This window comes from Amblyomma maculatum, chromosome 2 (assembly GCF_055883805.1).
Source record: "Amblyomma maculatum isolate TAMU_Amacu chromosome 2, ASM5588380v1, whole genome shotgun sequence".
NCBI classification, from domain to species: domain Eukaryota; kingdom Metazoa; phylum Arthropoda; class Arachnida; order Ixodida; family Ixodidae; genus Amblyomma; species Amblyomma maculatum.
The window spans coordinates 15,366,015-15,381,940 of record NC_139345.1 but is presented as its reverse complement, the minus strand read 5'-3'; the positions used below and the strand labels follow the sequence as shown (position 1 = coordinate 15,381,940).

The following is a 15,926-nucleotide window of genomic DNA, read 5'->3' as shown; positions in this document are numbered from 1 at the left end:
TTGTTGCCAAAACCCTCGCATTGGTTGATAAAGTCACAGTGAATAGAAATAAAACAGTGGGAAAACAGACTGAGCATGTGTAACTGCCCATGAAAGTATGCTTTTTTTTTGGCTGGTATTTTATTTTTTCATCATCAGATCTAAAGTCAGAGCTCGGGAAGTTGTCTTTGGACTTTTCGCTATTGCTTTCATAAAAAAAATCTACAGTAGAAGCAGCAGAATTGCATTAATGGTGCAAAATTAATGGTGTGACCTGACACATGTGCGATGCCGTTTTTGTTAACATTTGAGACCACCCCATTCCAAATTATTTTTCACTACATTGTTGCTTGTCAAAAAAAAAAAATTCTACCCACGTGGAAACTAAAGTACAGTTGTCATACTCTCTGCTAGGTGGGGCTAGGTGCTCCAATACGTACTACATTGAAAGCCCCAGTGGTTAGGGCTTATGGGGCGGTCCCTAAAGATTTCACAATCAAGTAATGTGTGTTCTGGCATTCACTAAAAGACATTGCAGTGCGCATACTTTTTACACTTCTATCTAAATTTAATGTTACGCCAAAGATTTATGCATGCAGTGAAGTACAGGTTGTCTTTTCATATTTATTAATGATTTTCTCAGTCGACATCAGCCAAGTAGAGCTCAGTGTTTCACAAAGGCCTGTTCCAGTGATTTCAAATTACTGCTGTCTCTCACTAAATGCAGCCACTCATTTTCAACAAACTTTCTAACCCTATCACCCTGCATAAGCCTCTCCCATTTTGAGAGACTACCATTTATATCCATTCTGTTCAAAGCACATCCTCCATAGTTTCATTCCTTCTTTGAAATTTCTGTTATCAAAACTTGCATTCTCTAATCCATGGTTCTTATGGATTGTCAGTGTTCACCTTTCATCTTTTCATCAGCTGCTACATTGTTTTTAGTGTTAGTATTCTAAGCTTTTTAATTGCCCTCCAAGTTTCAGGAGTATAGCAGTGCAGTATGTCAGTAACTTTCCATCTGAGAGAGTGTTACTTATATGTCCATTATAAATCAAGAGCATCCATTCTTATTGTCCTCATAATTCTTTTCTCATGATTGGGTTTCGCTGTACCTTCTCATTACTTGCAGAGCATTACTATACACCTTGTTCTATTTTTGCACCCTTGAACATCACCTCAAATTGTTATTGTTTTTCACATTATTTGTTAACTCTAGCATTGTTTTTTTCTTTCTTTCTTTGCCTTTTGATGCCCGCAGTCATGCACTGCAATTCATCCCTTAGGTTGCTTAGATGGGCGATATCTTCAGCAAACGAAAGGTACTAAGTGTTCTAAAGTAACTATTACATGTATTTCTTCCAAATGCAGTGCTCCGAACAATTGCAGACATAGGGGTACTGTTAATAACTGTGGAGAGGCTGCGTTCCCATCTAGCACTGCATGTGACGGGTATATTGCCACTCTTCTCACTGAGGCAATGATTGCTTTGCAGTTCGTATATGCTCTCTGTGCCCTAGTTATGCAGGGCCCACATTACTGCTGGTATCTATATTGAATCAAGTCCTTTTCTCTAATCTATGAAAGCTTTGTGAGCACTTTGTGTGCAACCTGCATGGTTCAAATTGAATGTGGTTGTTTTTGCCATATTTTGGTATTTGATTTCAATTCAATACACACTGCATTTTCACATTCTTATATCAATAGTATAAGTGTGGTGTGAAGCTTGTTTTGATATTTGCTGCTGCCCAGCTATGAAAGTCAATTGTTCACTTGCATTTAATTATTAGACATTGTGCACACAGAATCAGTAGAAAATGTGATTAGAGTACCAAGGTGTTCGCTAGTTCGTTCGTGTTTTTTTTTTTTTTTTTTTTCATTTTTCATTTTCGGGTATGATAAGCAGTGTTAATAAAATAGATGAATCTGCTCATAAACCATCCTTTTCTATCATTGCATTGTGCTCTTATATGTATCACCTAATTGCTTCAGCCCCTGCCTAAATTGTTATAACTGATCAAAACGCTAACCAGAGCATTAAGGACTTGTCTTATACTTGGAGCCACACACTATTGCATGCATTCACTTTGAGTATGCTTGTTTTTGTACAATTCTTTGTGTATGCCATGTAAAAAAAAGGGCAATACGTAATCATATTCTGAAGGGAAAATTTGGAGTACAACATCAAGTTGTACTTTTGATGTACTAAAATAGGTGTGATGCATCGTCCCATTGTAGCATTTGATGCTGCTTTCCTGTCTCAATGACTTCAGAAATGCTACATATTTACCTTCTCCAACACTCTTAGAAGGTAATGTCATTAGGTTTCTATAGTTTTCTGCTATTGCCTGTGTCCTCCTTGTACTCTACTGGCGTGGTTCACTTGGCTGATGACTTAGGGCACTGTCACTTCTTGCCTGCTGCCTCACTTCTGTAGGCAGTCAGGTAAATAGATGAGTAAAGAGTGTTTATTATGCAACATAATACACCTTGACAGTCAAGACATTGTCCTTTGGATGCAATTTCATTTACCCATGGGCAATTTGATCTGGCCTATTAGATGCTCATGGTCTTGATATAGTCACAGTGGTGGTCCCACATGCCATGAGACCCTTCGTGCCGTAAACACGCCAAACTGTCACCGCCATGACCTGCAGATGACAACAGTGATGTTCATTCTGCATGCAGTACTCATCACATGCTTTCTATCACACTGTAGTGGGCACTATCAGGGTAACAAGAACATAACTTATCTGCTTGTGTCAGATTGCAGCTGTGAACACTTGTTTATTTAAGTGCCGAATTGACATTCCAGTGAAGTAGCTAAGATTGAGGTTGTCATTAAATCCATTTCTTACAGCAAGTGCCTGTACTGCTCTGGAAAAACTGCTAGCACTCGCCATATTTCTGTGTGTGGCACTTTTGAGGGATTTATAAGATTATATTTATGCTATCCAAAAGCATAGGTGCATTTTCATTTGTAATTGCAGCTATAGTGTCACACACACCTTTACGTCTTCAGCTTGCGCATGCATGTAGGATGCACATGTGAGTACCTTTTCTACCCTGTCAGCTGCACTGTTTCATGAAAAGTAAGCTAACCATCTGAGCCAAATTAGTATGCTTGAGCCAGGGTATTCCTAGCAAGATTTAGTGGGAGGAGGAGGGCTCGAGGATTGAGTCCAGCTCCTTTGATGTGTATGCAGGGGTGCAATGGGCTTACCGGTGGCAAGAAGCTGTACACATGCACAGGCACGGTGCCACGAATTAGCTGGCCCTCGGACACTGGGCAAGCGGTGCTGGCGGCCATAAGCTTGCAAGCATCCTTCTCGATGCCCGGGATGGGCAACTCGAGGCCAAGCAGACGCACGCGAGGGTCCAGATGCACGAAGGAGCTGTTCTGGTCTGAAATATATGTGCAACAAACATATACTTAACATTCTTTTCCACGCAGTTATAGGCCGCTAGAGAAAATAAACATTTTTTTTTTCAAAGGTTTCTGTCCTGGTCGTATTTTAATAAAGGTGAAACGCAAGGCACCCGTGTACTGTGCAATGTCAGTACGGGTTAAACAGCCCCTGGTGGAATCATCTGGAGCCTTCCAATATAGCATCCCTCAACATGAGCCACACATTTGGATGTTAAACTCAATTAATGTGCTGGTAGGGCTCGTGGCCAGCTGTGGCTCTACTGGTTATGACATAAAATTAGGAGTATGTTTAACCTTCCCTTAAGCTGTTCCGTTCTGTGAGGAATTGAAACACTAGCTGGAAAGCGGGAGCCATTAACGCTTTCCCATCGCACACATTCACCCTGGTTTTACGGCTACCATTTACGGCGGTGGCTTTTCAGCAGAACGAGATTATATGTATGCTATTGCATAATACTAACTGGTGCAATCTCTAATGCCTCATTTTTCATGTTCTGTTTCACCAATAGAAACTTTATGAAATATGTTGCCATGTTCACTAAACTAATTCATTTTCTAGTTAATCTCATGGTTAACTGTTACTTTCTCCAGCAGCTAGATTGTTTGATCAGTACAGCATGCAGCAAATGTGTATGGTTGTCGGCGAGCAATGCTGATCAAAGCTAGTTTTGAATGTGACTGGCTAACCAACTCACTGGAGAGTAGCTCGAAGTAAATGTTGATGCTGGAACCGGCTGGTACAACGCACGGGTCACTGTTGCACGGGCTCACCATGAGGGACCGGATGGCTTCGCCACCCTCTTTCGATCAAGTGATAGTCGTGCACCGTATATGCAATACAGGTGAATATGTCAGTTTCCGTGGGCTGTGGAAGCAGTTGGGAGAAGCTCTGCTAAAACTGCTCACATACTTTATGTGAGAATGACCCCTTAATGTGTACATGCACATATGTCTTCAGGAAACACTGACAAAATGGGTTCTAGAGGCAATCTGGTACTAGGGTCAATCAGTAAATGTTTTCTACCTATCTCTATGTGCCGCGCATGATCGGTCTCACGCAATCTCAGTCATGTCATAAGCTCGTAAATGAATAAGCGTGCCATTTCAGCAAGCGATAAAGCTAGCACCGCAGGTCACACTGCAGCTGGTCGAGGTAAACCAAGTAGCTGAAACAGTGAATTTGCAGACTGCTGCGGCAGCGTTTCGGTGAAGGCGACACGCAAGACGCCCGTGCACTGTGCGATGTCAGTTTACGTTAAAGAGCCCCAGGTGGTCTAAATTATACGCAGGCCTCACTACCGTGCCGGTACGTAGCTCCCTTTAGACCACACCTGAACAGTTACTGAAGCGGATATGTCGCTGGGCTACGGTCGGCGCGATGTAGTAAATACTCGTAAATAGAAATAAAATCACAGCGCAACACATTCCGGCATATAAATGCGGATATAAGAATTAAATTAATTCTCCGAAAGCAAGACCAGCGCGAACGGTGCTTCCGGTGCAACTAGCAGGACTTCACAGCGCGTGCAAAGCGCACGCGCTCGCGAGGCGGGAGGCCAGCACAGGATGACAAGGCCTTCGTGTGTCGCCGAATCGTCAGAAGGCAGCGTTGGCAGCGTTTCCAGAAATCTTGTTCGAATCACCAGCCGTTTAAATGTGCTTTTGCCGCAAACCAAGCACTTCCACGGAGTTTGCAATTCCAATACACGGCACGAGCGGTTTTGCGCTTTCGAATAGCCCGCTTTTGAAATGTTGTGGTAGGCAACAGTTTTAAATAAGTACAAGTGTTAAAGCACAAAAATATGCTAAATTATTGTGATAAGAACATTTTGCAATAAAATTTGAAAAACCTTTACTAGCTGCTAATTGTTTATTATCTATTTCTCGGAGCAAAGGTCTGATTGGGCCGCTTGGGCAAATCTTAAGACCCCGTCTCGTCTGACGCTATATAAACGAGCTCTTCAGTGGAGTGGCCAGGCGCCGAAACCATACCGAACGCATAAAAATGGCGGAGCGGCGTTTGGTGGTGTGACGCATCGCGATATTTGCTTGTGCGGATCAACATACCGGCGTTTGTTGTCAGATTAGCGGACTACGATGTCGCAGATCGTGACCTCCGACTCAAAGGCTCCCTTGCGGGAGGTGAAGAGGGTGCAGTTCGGCATCCTCAGCCCTGATGAAATAGTACGTAGTTGTGACTTTTCTTCTTGGGAAGTGCCAAGCTTGCTTGCGCGTGTCACACTTGTACTAAAGAAAAAAAAAGAAAAGAAAACAACAGCGATGATTTGTCTGCCGCATTTGATTGCACTTTGGTCGGCCAATAACAAATGCTTAAGTTGTCAATGTGCAGCGCGTAGTGAAAAGTTGTATAGCATTATCAAGTTGCTTAGGGCTTTGTAGGACGCATTCCAAGCGTCTCTGCAGTTGTCATACGAAACCCTATCCACAGTTTGTGATTTCCGCTCTGAAAATTGCCGAATCGACTGATTACTTCCGAAAGCGGTTTCATTCTTGGCACTTCACGTGCGAAATGCGCACGTTGTGTATTACTCCATGCAACAGCTGCTGGCCCAGTCGGACTGATCTTGGAAACGCGGCGTTCTTTTTTTTTTTTTTTCGTTGAGTTTTGCAAAAAGCGTGATGCTAGATAGGTTGTTTTCCATCTACTGAGGGTAGAACGTTCATTCTACGTCTCTCAGATTGTTGACACACTACTGTGCAATGTGCTTGACCATGTCCTTGAATTGTACAATCAAGTTACTACTTCATAACCCGTTGTGAAATAGCTGGCTAGTTTGCTGTGGTTACAAGAAAACTGTACGTCTTCAGCGCGATCAAATTTGTAGTTCGGTTGGATAAAGTAACAACAAACCGAGTTAGCTTGTTCAGTAAGCATTACCGCTTCGCAGTGCAGGAAGTGCTGCCGGTATTATTCGAACGATCGGGATGCACTTCGCTTGCCCTCTGGAATCTCAACGGATGCGATTATGCACGTTCCTCCTATGCACCCTTTCATTTGCGATGGATTGCTGTTTTAAATACCTCATGTTTGTGATAAATGCCAAGCCTGTGTTGCGCAATGTACGCATTAAAATGAGCTGCGATGTTTGAAATCAATTGTGATGTAGTCATTCTATGAATCATTCTTACCATACCTTGCCAGTTTGTGTACTGTCATTATTCATTTGTTCGTCGCTAATAGTTCAGTCATCTGTCACGGTGGGAATGTAGATAGATCGGAAAAAGTTTCGTGAACCAAATTAGTTAAACCCCCTCGAGTCCCTGGGCCAAAGAATAGTATTCATTCTTCCTTTTTTTTTTTTATTTTAGTGTCATCGGTATAGAATTTTTTAAAGTGAATACAACTGTCAAAAGCCTGTTCATGCTTGCAACATGCAGAAGTTATGCAACCACTTTGGTCAAAAAGCAACTTTCAGAAATAGTTGGATTGGTCGAAAAGTGACAGTTGCAGGCCATTCAAGCAATTCTCGTTTTTGAAGCCTTTCAACTGCTGGTAACCAATTAGTGGTGCAGCAAAAGTTTATGAAAGTTAGTTCTACATCCTGCTTCTCGTTGCTGAGGAACAGTCAATTGTAACAAATCTCAATATGAACGAGATCGATTCGATCGGGAATGCGTCCCGTCGTGGTAGTGCAGTGGTTAGAGCAACCGTCTGCTGAGCCTAAGTGCCACAGCAGCCACTTTTCGATGGAGGCGAAAAGCAAGGCTCCCGTGGGCTGTGTGCGATGGTCAGTGCACATGAAAGAACCACAGGTGGTAAAATTTCTGAAGCCATCCACTGCAGCATCTCTAATAGCCTGAGTCACTTTGGGACATTAAGTTACCCTATAAACCAAACCAATTCGGGGAAACAACATGTGGGTAGCCATTGCAAATGTGAATATCGGTCAAGCTGAGCGCCTCCCTGGTGGGATGCAACAGCTGGTCACCCACCCTTTGTGACACTGAAACACGCAAGTGTGAATGGGTCTCAAGTCTGTAGTTAATATACACTATGGGGCCAGTACTGTTGTGTAGAAACGAAATGTGCACAGTAGTGCACTCTCACTGAAATTAATATGGTTTCTACGCTTGAGAACAGATATGATTTATCAAGGCTGGCATCCATATACCAGCCACTCCTGATTTCAGAGTGGCAGTTTTACTTGTAGGATAGATATTTATTGAAGTGGTCGCATTTAAAATTGGTTTTGCCTGTTGTGACCATGGGAGTGGATTACTGGCTTTATAATCCATCACGAGTTTTCGATTGCTGCTGCTTGAACCTTACCATGAGGCAAAAAGTGAGGTGCCAGTGTGCTGTGCAATGTGAGTGCATGCTAAAGAACCCCAAGTGGTCGGAATCCCGGAGCCCTCCACTGTGACTTACCACAAAGCCTGAGCAGCTTTGGGACGTTAAGCCCTATAACCCATCCATACCTTTCCATGAGGGAAAGCTGCAGTGCAGTTTCATGCTGATGTCCTTTGCTTCGAAACCTCATGAATTTGACCCCTTATTAAGTTGTTCATTAGTGATATGAAATAGAACATTGCTAGCTGAAGGCGTCTGTTTTTCAATGCAATTTGAGCGACTGCAAGTTTGGGTTTAGCACGGGTCACTCATGATGTCGGAGGCTACATGATTTTGAGTGTTCAACATAGCTCCCACAGTGCATGCCGGAGCAGGCAATTGCTGTGCTTTTGGTCTCGGTGGCCACCAGGAGGTCAGCGCTGACTGTGTATATGCAGAGGGATGAAATCACTCTAGAAGCGTGTGCATAAGGCAGTTTGTTTGGAATCTTCAGCAATTTCTTCCCACTGCTTGGTATTTTCATGTTCCACTCATGCTGTCATGCGTTTCCCTTCATCCGCTTTCAGCGGCGCATGTCCGTGACGGAGGGGGGCATCAGGTACCCTGAGATCTATGAGGGTGGCCGTCCCAAGCTGGGGGGTCTCATGGATCCCCGGCAGGGGGTCATTGACCGCACCTCCCGCTGCCAGACATGTGCTGGCAACATGACTGAGTGCCCGGGCCACTTCGGACACATTGATCTGGCCAAGCCGGTCTTCCACTGTGGCTTTCTCACCAAGGCCATCAAGATCTTGCGTTGTGTCTGCTTTTACTGCTCCAAGCTACTCGTCAGCCCCGTATGTGTTAATCCTTAACTTGGCTTATGGCCTTAAAATTGAAAGTCACTTCATTAGCATAAGGCCCATTCAGTTTATTCACATTAACTGAACTACCTGATGGCAGTTCTGTGTTCGTCCAGTCATCTTCATAAACTGATAGCTTGCTTTGTCTGAAACAAATAGCATGTGCCACTTACTAACAGGGTAAAATGGAATGAAGTTATAAAATGCAGCTTTTCTTATATAATTTCAAAAGTCTGAATGAATTGAAAATGTCTTTGTGCTAATATTGATTAATACAAGCTGTGTTCTTGTAGAGTGGGCAGCATGGTGCATGCATTCTGAAGCTGCTGTAAGACACGTTAGTTCTTGGATTTTTCTAGGTCTGTCTTGACCATATTTAGTGCGGTAGAAATAAAAACTGGACATACGGGAAAAAGTAGGACCAGATTTGAGTGTTTTTCAACTATTGTAATTGCAGCAAAACTGAGCAGAAGAGTAGAGTCTTCTGTCAAATCTGGGCCATTTACTTTCTTTCTTTTTTTTGCCTAATTGTGAAGAAGCTTTAACCAACTGCAAGTTCTTTGGAAGAGTGAAACTCATATAATGCAAGGTGTTTTCCATGTTCATCATTGCCCCAAATTCTATGGGCAGAATTGATTGAGCCGTAGAGCATATTCAATTGAGTTGAATCATTGCCGTTATCTTTCAAATCATGGACATGTATTTGTTTGACAAGTTCTCAGTTATTCAATCCCTGAGAAGCAGTGTAAATATACATTATTTTAAGGGTCCCCTGAATGGCCATGTTCTTCTTGTGTACCTTCACTTTGCCAAGCTTCTGTATATTACTGTTCATTAAAGCGATCCAATGAGACACTTCAAAATGAAGTTATTTTTTGTAATGTGACACAGCTAAGGGGAAACTCGCATTGATGCCTCCTGCCTGAAAGGCGGTACATCTAATCATAACCTTGTCTGCATGTTCAGTTATGAATTTCAAACTTTAAATTCATTCTGGCTTGTGTGTTTCAAAATATTTGAAAATTGGTTTATCATGCTTTGAAGGAGTTGAGCAAAAGAAAGCCTTGCTGGGGAGACAGACTTCTAAACTGCCATATTTTATTCACTGCCCTTTGTTGGTCCCTGCAATGTTACGATGTGGCTTCTTTGTGGCAGTTGTTCATTGTTGTACCTCCTGTTTTCGTTGCTTACAGAACAACCCAAAAATCAAGGAGATTATAGGCAAGACGAAGGGACAGCCGAGAAAGCGTCTCGCGCATGTCTACGATCTCTGCAAGGGCAAGAACATTTGTGAAGGAGGCGACGAGATTGACACTAAGCTGGGGCCTGACAGTCAGGTCCAGGAAGATACCAACAAAAAGCAGGTTCGTCTTCTGCTACCTTTCTTGCATTTTCTTTTGAGGTGGTACAGAGGTACAGATGAATGTAAGTGCATCAGCTAAATTGTCTAGCTATCACTTGTGACAGGCCAACTTCTGCTTTTCATTATTAAGGCTGTGCAGCTCCGAAAACACTGAGAGGCTGCGGCAAAGGTTGGGGTTGACTTATGTATTCACATGGCTGTGGGAATTTCGCATTGGCCTTTTAGTTTAGTCCTCGTGGTTGTTGTCAGACTGCACAGTTTTGAAATAAACTTTTATGCTGTGATAATTCAAAGAATTTATTAAGAGCCTCGTGTGAGCAGAAAATATTTGACAGCCTTGCTTTAATGCTTAGCTTGTTATCTTGATGATTTGAAGAGAAAAGCAAAGCATATACATAAGTGACAAAAAATTGCGTCACTACTTCAGCTTTCTGCCAATTTACTGCTTGAGCACCCGTGCCACTTCCAGCGAATAACAAACATCAATTGTTTTTGATATAATTTCGGTGACAGTATATATCACTAGAAGTTTAAACTGAAATGGGCAGCCACTAATAAATATATAGTGCAATTGTGGTCTTGTTGAATTCCAGAAATGACTCTGCACAAGTTTTTGTACTTGCACTTCACTCTTTCTGAACAGCTACTTATGTGATGTTTCAATCTTGTTTTACGGAAAAGATAACATAGTAATGCTTGCATATCCTATGCTAGATGTGTCGGTTTGCGAGGTCGTCAGCGTAGCGTATATCATGTTCATGGGGTTCGACTTTTTGTGCATTCTGCTTAGGGCCATGGAGGATGTGGCCGGTACCAGCCAAGCATTCGTCGGAGTGGTCTTGACCTGACTGCAGAGTGGAAGCACGTCAACGAAGATTCGCAAGAGAAGAAAATTGCACTCACGGCAGAGCGAGTCTGGGAGATCTTCAAGCACATGTCTGAGGAGGAGTGCATGATCCTGGGCATGGATCCTCGCTATGCCAAGCCCGACTGGATGGTGGTCACAGTGCTGCCTGTGCCCCCGCTTGCCGTGCGACCTGCAGTCGTCATGTTTGGCTCTGCTCGGAACCAGGTGCACCTCCTCTTCTTCTTTGCTGTCACTGTTAATGCAGTGCTAATTGCAGAGTAGTTTTTTTGCAACAAGGTTGCTGCAATGCAAATGAATGTTAGCAGGAGGGGCATGAACGAGCATTGGATTGCCTTGCAGCTTTAAGCCCGGAATATGTGCAGCGTTTTTTCTGTGATTTTCGCGCGTCAAAAAGTGCCGCGCGGACGCGACGCCCAGCTCGAGATACATGGAACAACGGAGCGGCGCAAGCGTTGCCGCGGATCTCTCGATGCGAAAGCAAATGCACCAGCGAGCGAAAATAACCGTAGAGCGAGGTACGTGAGAGAAGCGACGCTGTCCCTTGTGTTGAAATCGTGAAATGGCTCATTCCAATGCTACTCTGCTAAATGTAGAAAGATTTCACTGACATACTGGGTATTAAATTGCTTTGCCGCGATGCATATGTGGTGCCAATTTGCAATAATTAAATTTGCCTAATCTCTTAGCCACAAGCTACGCCGATGGCTGTTGCTGGGCATTTAACTCGCTAGTCAGCAGACACCACCTAGCATTGCCACTTCTGCTTCAGTTCATTTGTCAATACTCTCAAAACTATACTCTGTGGCCATATGAATCCACTAAAACTTGTGACCTTGCTGTATGCCACCACTGGCAGCACGCACACACACACACACACCCGGACCCTGTCGAATCCCTAGGCTCACATATTTTTAATATGGATAAGGCATAAGAAGCTAGCCAGGTCGTAGTCTTATCAGCGTGAAGATTTCCCTCGGCCGGCGATTTTGGTGCAGCAGTGACAGCATCTACGGATCCGGTAACTAGCCATAGGTGCGACACCTGGCTAACATGTTTTTCAGCACCATTCACATCACAACAATTTACAGTGCCCGGGTTAGGAAACTTTCATAGAAGCCATTGTCTCCCCATTTGAGAAGCCAGGGCCAATTTCTTCCAAAGCGGCTGAAGCGAAGCCTACTAAGGTGTTGTATTGTTGTCCTGGCAATGGCGCTAAGCAGAAAAAGAATTTGGCTTCGAGTGCAGTTCACACCACTGCCAACGAGAAAAAGAGAGTTCGTCCGAATTCTGGCGCTTTAGACAACTCGGCCACCGCCATGACTCCCAACGCCGCCACGCATGCACTTCCCTCCCATTTCCTTCCAGTCATTAGATGGCGGGCTAGAGTAGTTTATCTAGTTTCCTACTCCTGACAGTACTGTGACATCACTAAGTTTTGCTGATTTGTTCCCAACTTCTTACTACGTCATTAACTGTGATGGTAGTAATAGGTCTCGATCATGTGAAAGAGCATTGAATGATTCTTTGAATCTGAGTTAAAAATACATTTCAAGCATTGTTGTGTCCAATACTTGACCGTGTGTGACCTTACATACAGAAGAAGGCCATAACAGGCCTTTTTTTTTTTTTTTTAAACAGGCTTTTTATGACATCAAAATTTAGTGCCTTAACCACATTAAGGCTGATAATGGTAGTTGATGTAAGCTAAATAATACCGTGAAAGGCAGCAGTTCATGGAGAGCTGATGTATGCTGAATGTCTCTCAAGAAAAATCAAATAATAGTTTGCAAGTCCAAGCCTGGTTGAATTTTTGCCCTTGCTTACCTGCTGCTGTCAACTTTAGTTTTTCTAAAACACTGAGATGCGCGTTAAAAAAAATTTATGAGTAGGAACATGTGCCAACCAACACATTTATTAATGTGAAAGCCTTTTTTGCCTCATGAGTGGCGCGTACAGCATCTGTTGGCACAGCATGTCATCAGAGCATATCTGCATAAACTGTCAATCATCCATTTTAGGGGTAATATATTGTGGGTTCGAGTGCCATAGAAGGTTGTTGGTGCGAGGCCCAAGAAAGCTCGTGGGGGTCAAGTATAGTCCAGGGTGTGAGTTCCAGTAATGCTCATGAGATCGGGTTCTAGGAAAAGATTGTGGGTTCAAGTATGATCAAAGGACTGAGAATCCCTCGCTCAGCAGCATTAAGTGAAATGCTTTCGCAGTACTGCATCTAACGAAACTTAAGCACCCCTGGAATTTTTTCATCTGGCAGTTTCTGGGTTTGCTGTAGAACTCCTAGTCTGCACTTGTGGATGTTATTTAAATAGACTCATGCTTTATGTACTGCTTTCTTTGTTTTAATGTGTTTAAAAACTCGGACTTTTTGATGTTGTTGTGCAGGATGACTTGACACACAAATTGGCTGACATTGTCAAGGCCAACAATGAGCTGATCCGCAATGAGCAAAGTGGGGCAGCTGCACACATCATTGCTGAGAACATCAAGATGCTTCAGTTCCATGTTGCAACGCTGGTTGACAACGAAATGCCTGGTTTGCCCAGGGTAGGTTTACTTGTAGTCTCCAACATGACCTTGCTGACTCTTTGCTCACTGTTGTTTTCTCGCTTTTTGGTTGTGACATGCACATCTTCTCGCTTTTTGGTTGTGACATGCACATCATTCATATTCTTTGTTTTCGTAAACATTTTACTAAGCAGTAAAGAGTCAGGGGTCCCTTTTGTTTTGATGATGGTGGCTTTAGCAAATAGGAATGATGCCACAAGAGTAGCAGGCAAACATACGAGTTGTAATGGGAAAGCGTAGATTAGAGCTCTGTAAGAGGACTGCTTGAAATATTGCTAAGGTACGTAGGTATGATATTTGCTTTCTTTCCTGCCATAGATCTTGCAGATCTTGCTGTTGTCTGTGATCAGTGTCTGAGCAGCTGTTGCTGAGGCTTTCTTAGTCTTCTGAAGAGTGCATGCATGTCTGTCTTTCAGGCCATGCAAAAATCTGGCCGTCCACTAAAATCCATCAAGCAACGACTCAAGAGTAAAGAAGGCCGCATCCGAGGAAACCTTATGGGCAAGCGAGTGGACTTCTCAGCCCGTACAGTTATCACACCAGATCCGAACTTGCGGATCAATGAAGTCGGTGTTCCCCGCTCCATTGCTCAGAATCTTACCTTCCCTGAAATTGTCACACCATTTAACATTGACAAGTGAGTATGCAGTGTACCATTTGCTTTTGATGCTGTTGATGATGTTATGTGAGAATAGAAATATGCAAAATAAGGAAGTACAGTTTCTACTGCATGGAATATCTGACTGCTTTTTTGTTGGGCTTGTATAATGTAGCATTCGTCTCAGTTCTTTGTGCATCCAAAGCAAATAAGTTTTTTTCAAACTGTCATTCCAAAGCTCATTTCCTTTCTGAGTGAAATCTGCTCTAATAAGCATCTGAGGATTCAGGAGGCAAGCACCAAGAATGATTACTGTGTGCATAAAATTATTCAAAACAAAACCGCAATGGCTGCTCGCACTTGTTGCAGTTGTGTTCACTACTTTCGTGTTCACAGTCACCACTTGTCTATGGTACCAAAATAGTACACAAAATCTTGAATAATATAGTCTGTAAATGAGGTTCATGTCAAACCAAAGTTGTCGCAAGCTTAAGGTCTCCTCGACTTAGTTGCACTTTCTGCACTAGTTCAGGCGGTGCGACACTCTCGCACTCGATTTGTCATTGCAGCTAGTGCCACCTCCACATTGGCACTCAGTTTGACACCGTGCTGCACGAATTCTATGTTTCTGCACTAGCCTCTCCTTCAGTTCTCTTCCCGTGCAAGTACTGAAAGTTGCTTGGCGCGCTGTGTGGAAGCCGACTCCACTGTCGTGCCTTTTTTAATAAATGGCGCTTTGCATGTTCGCCGCGTTTTCTGCTGCGGCCATGGTGGTCACGCATACATATAGCACGAAGAAGCTTGAAGGGGAAGGTGGGTGTCGTTGTGTTTTTAATATGTGGGTGATAAGACATTATTGATGATTTGCACTATGTGCACATTTCTTGCCTGGGTGGCTGCGCTCCGCATCAGCATTTAAGCATGTGGCAGCGTGAGCAGCACATATGTTTGCTTACAGTTGAAGGCTGGTTTTCAGGTCGCAGTCAGCCCACGCCTCAGTCTGTAACACGTTCACTCCACGGCCACTGCTTGCCAACATGCAGTGAGCGCGAGTTAAACAAGTTTAATTAAGTTAAGTTAAGTGATTAAGGCAAAGTTTCCGCTGCAACTGGGGGACATCTGGCGACGCATTTCGGGTAGAATGGAGCGGATACAGTTTCAATAACCTCATGACGGTCATCTTGCGCCACTGCACAACGTGGCAGAAGGGGCGGAGTCATTGCTGATAGAACTAGCAAAATCTCGCGCCCATGTCAACCTACGCGACACACACATTTGCAGCAGACGAACATTTCTGCACTCCTGCTGTCGATTTGGCCACTGCCCAGAGAGCACCAGTGCCAGGCCGCACTCACACCTCAAGGACTGGTTTGGCACCTGCACGACACTCCTGCGAACTAGTGCAGAAAGTGCTGCCAGATCAAGGAGGCCGCTTATTTGTTCGCATCTCAGTGGAGGAAAAATGAGGTGCACCTTAATATGCTCAGACTCCTGCATGAGAAGATTTAAATAGCTGTAGAGGTCTAGCTGTGCAAAATCTTTAACGGGTGTTGATTTGGGATGGTCGGGGCGACACAGTTTCCGGTGTTTGTTTTTGTTGAATTGTTGCCAATATGGGCCCCTGCACTCTAATCTGGAACATTGACTTCATTTTCCTGCACCTGTGAAATGTTGTGCCAGATAGGTCTTTCTTTGGTTTTTGGGTGGCTGAGTTATTTGTCAGAAAGGGGAGACATACCAACAGGTGCCGAGCACTGCGTCAATCACACCAACTTTTTTGCAGGATGCATGACCTAGTGAGACGAGGCAACAACCAGTACCCCGGTGCAAAGTATATTATTCGGGACAATGGTGAAAGAATCGACCTCCGGTTTCATCCGAAAGCCAGTGACCTGCATCTCCAGTGTGGCTACCGGGTCAGTCTCTGCAGAAAAATTCCATTTCATTGCAG

At 43.7% G+C, this 15,926-nt stretch overlaps 2 protein-coding genes across 2 annotated transcripts in view; one reads left to right on the top strand and one right to left on the bottom strand.

The window, feature by feature from the left end:
- Window positions 1-2,430: 2,430 nt before the first annotated feature.
- Window positions 2,431-4,725, bottom strand: LOC146198016 (mite group 2 allergen-like Ixo r 2). Its single transcript, XM_084593337.1, has 3 exons — window positions 4,108-4,725; window positions 3,206-3,387; window positions 2,431-2,633 (listed from the first exon to the last, which is right to left on the bottom strand). Exons 1-3 carry the CDS (start codon window positions 4,184-4,186, stop codon window positions 2,547-2,549), a joined length of 348 nt encoding a protein of 115 aa, XP_084449463.1. The 5' UTR covers window positions 4,187-4,725; the 3' UTR covers window positions 2,431-2,546.
- A 646-nt stretch (window positions 4,726-5,371) lies between these two features.
- The window catches only part of Polr2A (RNA polymerase II subunit RpII215), a 50,571-nt gene continuing 40,016 nt past the window's right edge, over window positions 5,372-15,926 (top strand). The window contains exons 1-7 of the mRNA XM_084593334.1: window positions 5,372-5,596; window positions 8,291-8,560; window positions 9,760-9,930; window positions 10,720-11,001; window positions 13,195-13,356; window positions 13,794-14,014; window positions 15,759-15,891. Coding sequence (XP_084449460.1) covers window positions 5,510-5,596; window positions 8,291-8,560; window positions 9,760-9,930; window positions 10,720-11,001; window positions 13,195-13,356; window positions 13,794-14,014; window positions 15,759-15,891 — 1,326 coding nt within the window. The 5' untranslated portion in view covers window positions 5,372-5,509. The remainder of the gene's footprint in view (window positions 5,597-8,290; window positions 8,561-9,759; window positions 9,931-10,719; window positions 11,002-13,194; window positions 13,357-13,793; window positions 14,015-15,758; window positions 15,892-15,926) is intronic.